This window comes from Thalia democratica, chromosome 1 (assembly GCF_965202585.1).
Source record: "Thalia democratica chromosome 1, ktThaDemo2.hap1.1, whole genome shotgun sequence".
NCBI classification, from domain to species: Eukaryota; Metazoa; Chordata; class Thaliacea; order Salpida; family Salpidae; genus Thalia; species Thalia democratica.
In genome coordinates this window covers 63,813,321-63,815,577 of record NC_139165.1, presented here as the reverse complement: position 1 = coordinate 63,815,577, position 2,257 = coordinate 63,813,321, and the positions used below count along the sequence as shown (strand labels likewise).

The following is a 2,257-nucleotide window of genomic DNA, read 5'->3' as shown; positions in this document are numbered from 1 at the left end:
ATTTACAAATAATTTATGCATAAGAAGTTCTTAATTTGATTTGAAACATTTTAAAGTAGACTTTATTCAAAATAGGCTAAATTATTTTTATTTATTTTAAGTTTAGCTTTCTCAGATTTAAAATTATTTATATTTTTTAGCAACTTATATAATATATTTTAAAGCACAACTACACATGATATTAAAATTAAGTTTATTTAAACATAGGTTTTATATTCTAAAAGTTTGTATTTTTATAAAAATAGTTTTAGCTGTGTCAAGCAACAAAACAATTTTTTTTAGGTTAGATACATTAATAATCATAACATGTCCACCAATGCAAGTAGATCAGGAAAAGTAGTCATTAAGCCAATTGTATATGGTAACACAGCAAATCATTTTATAAAGAAAAGAGAGGAAGATGGTCATACTCACTCATGGACAGTTTATGTAAAGCCATTTTTTAATGAAGACATGTCTTCATATGTAAGAAAAGTACAGTTTAAACTTCATGAAAGTTACAGTAACCCTATTCGTATAGTGACAAGCCCGCCTTATGAAATAAAAGAAAGTGGATGGGGTGAATTTGAAATTGTTTTGAAAATATTTTTTAAAGACCCTGCAGAAAAGCCAGTTACTTTGTATCATCATTTACGACTTTTTGCTAATGATCAAAACCTTACCATTGCCAAAAGGACAATTGTACATGAGAGTTATGATGAGATCATATTTCCTGATCCTTCACAAACTTTATTGTCATCTTTAAACACAAAGAAAGTTTATTCACTTTTTAATCACAAGCATTATTTTAACTTTGATGCTAAAGAAAATCAAATAGTTGAAAAGCTAGTAAAAGCACAAAACAAAGCTACTGATGAGATTGAAAAAACAAGAGACAAAATTATGAAAAAGCAAATTCAAATTGATATACTAAAAAATGCACTACTAGCACATAAGCAAGAACAAGGTGAGCTAGATGCAACAGATGAAATGGATATTTGCTAAATTATTAGTTTGAAGTTGGGCGAAAATTATATGTGGAAGGTTAATAAAGCATTGAATAGTTTTTGTCTAGCTAGTAAGTATTAATTTGTACTTTTAACAACTTATTTTAAATTTATGATGCTAAAAAAACATTTACTGGTTGAAAAATTATTATGTATATACTTTTAGGTAAGAAATGTTTATCTGGCTACTTACACTTTTTCCTAAATTTTTTATTGTTTGAATTGTACTTCATCATTTATTTTATTTTTAGTTGTTAAGTAAATGCTTTTAAAGAGTTGTTTATAATTTACAATATAAGTTGCTATTATTTAAATTAGTTTACACATGTATGTATATATCTTGAGATTTTTATTATTAAAATAAATAAATATTTTACTCATATTAAAATACTTATGTAGTTTTTGAATGTTTGAACTTCAAATTTATGTTTTAACTCTATAAATTTCTATATGATACCTTTAATTTTAAGTATTTTAAAACTTAAAAAAACATATCTTGTACTGTTTCATTATATTATACTGTAGATAAATCTTACACTGTTTTAGCAAAACTATCATCTATTTTATGTAGTTTAATTAAACTTTACTTGTTTAAAGTAGTCAATATTCTTATCTGTAATTTGTAGGTTTTGATTTTTGTGTTTTTCATCTAATTTATAGTATTTTAGGAATTTTTGTAAACATCTACCCTAAGTGATATTAGCACAATATATTTTTTTACAAAACTTTATCTTAAAATTTTCTTTCTATATCAATAACTATTATTTTTTTTATAAATTTTGTTTAGCATTTTTACTTAACTATTTTCAAATAAATAACATTTATAAACATTACTATAATTAAGAAATTAATTTTAAGTACAATACTATATATAGTCCTAATAGTGTTGAAATAAAATGTTCAAAAACTAAGTGTGAGAAATCACAGACGTTCCAAAAAGTTTTACTTATCTTAGCTATTCATTAAGAGAAATCATAGTAATTTAAGATACTTAAAAACGTGTAAATAAACGAAGTTATTTTGCAACAATAAACATGTTTTTAGATAAACAAATTAATTAAGTTATGGACAGACAAGTGAATTATAAATTTCTATGCGCTACTATGATGTGATACACAATCAATATAATTTTCTACAAATCAATGTTTTTTCAACACTACATTTAGATGAAATTCATAAAAATAATGAAAAACGATAGAGTAAAATTCATATGGTTTTTTAAACTAAAATTATAAAATATTTATAACTAAAAACAATTATAACTCCCTTAC

The 2,257-nt window shown here is 23.3% G+C and overlaps 1 protein-coding gene across 1 annotated transcript; it reads left to right on the top strand.

Moving 5' to 3' along the window:
• The first annotated feature begins 286 nt into the window (after window positions 1–286).
• LOC145831645 (YEATS domain-containing protein 4-like) lies at window positions 287–1,427 on the top strand. Its single transcript, XM_082938958.1, has one exon. The coding sequence runs from the start codon at window positions 307–309 to the stop codon at window positions 982–984; it is 678 nt and encodes a 225-aa protein (XP_082795084.1). The 5' UTR covers window positions 287–306; the 3' UTR covers window positions 985–1,427.
• Window positions 1,428–2,257: the final 830 nt, after the last annotated feature.

Bases quoted from the DNA above. Each gene is read 5' to 3' on its own strand.
- LOC145831645 (XM_082938958.1), top strand. From the start codon at position 307: ATGTCCACCAATGCAAGTAGATCAGGAAAAGTAGTCATTAAGCCAATT.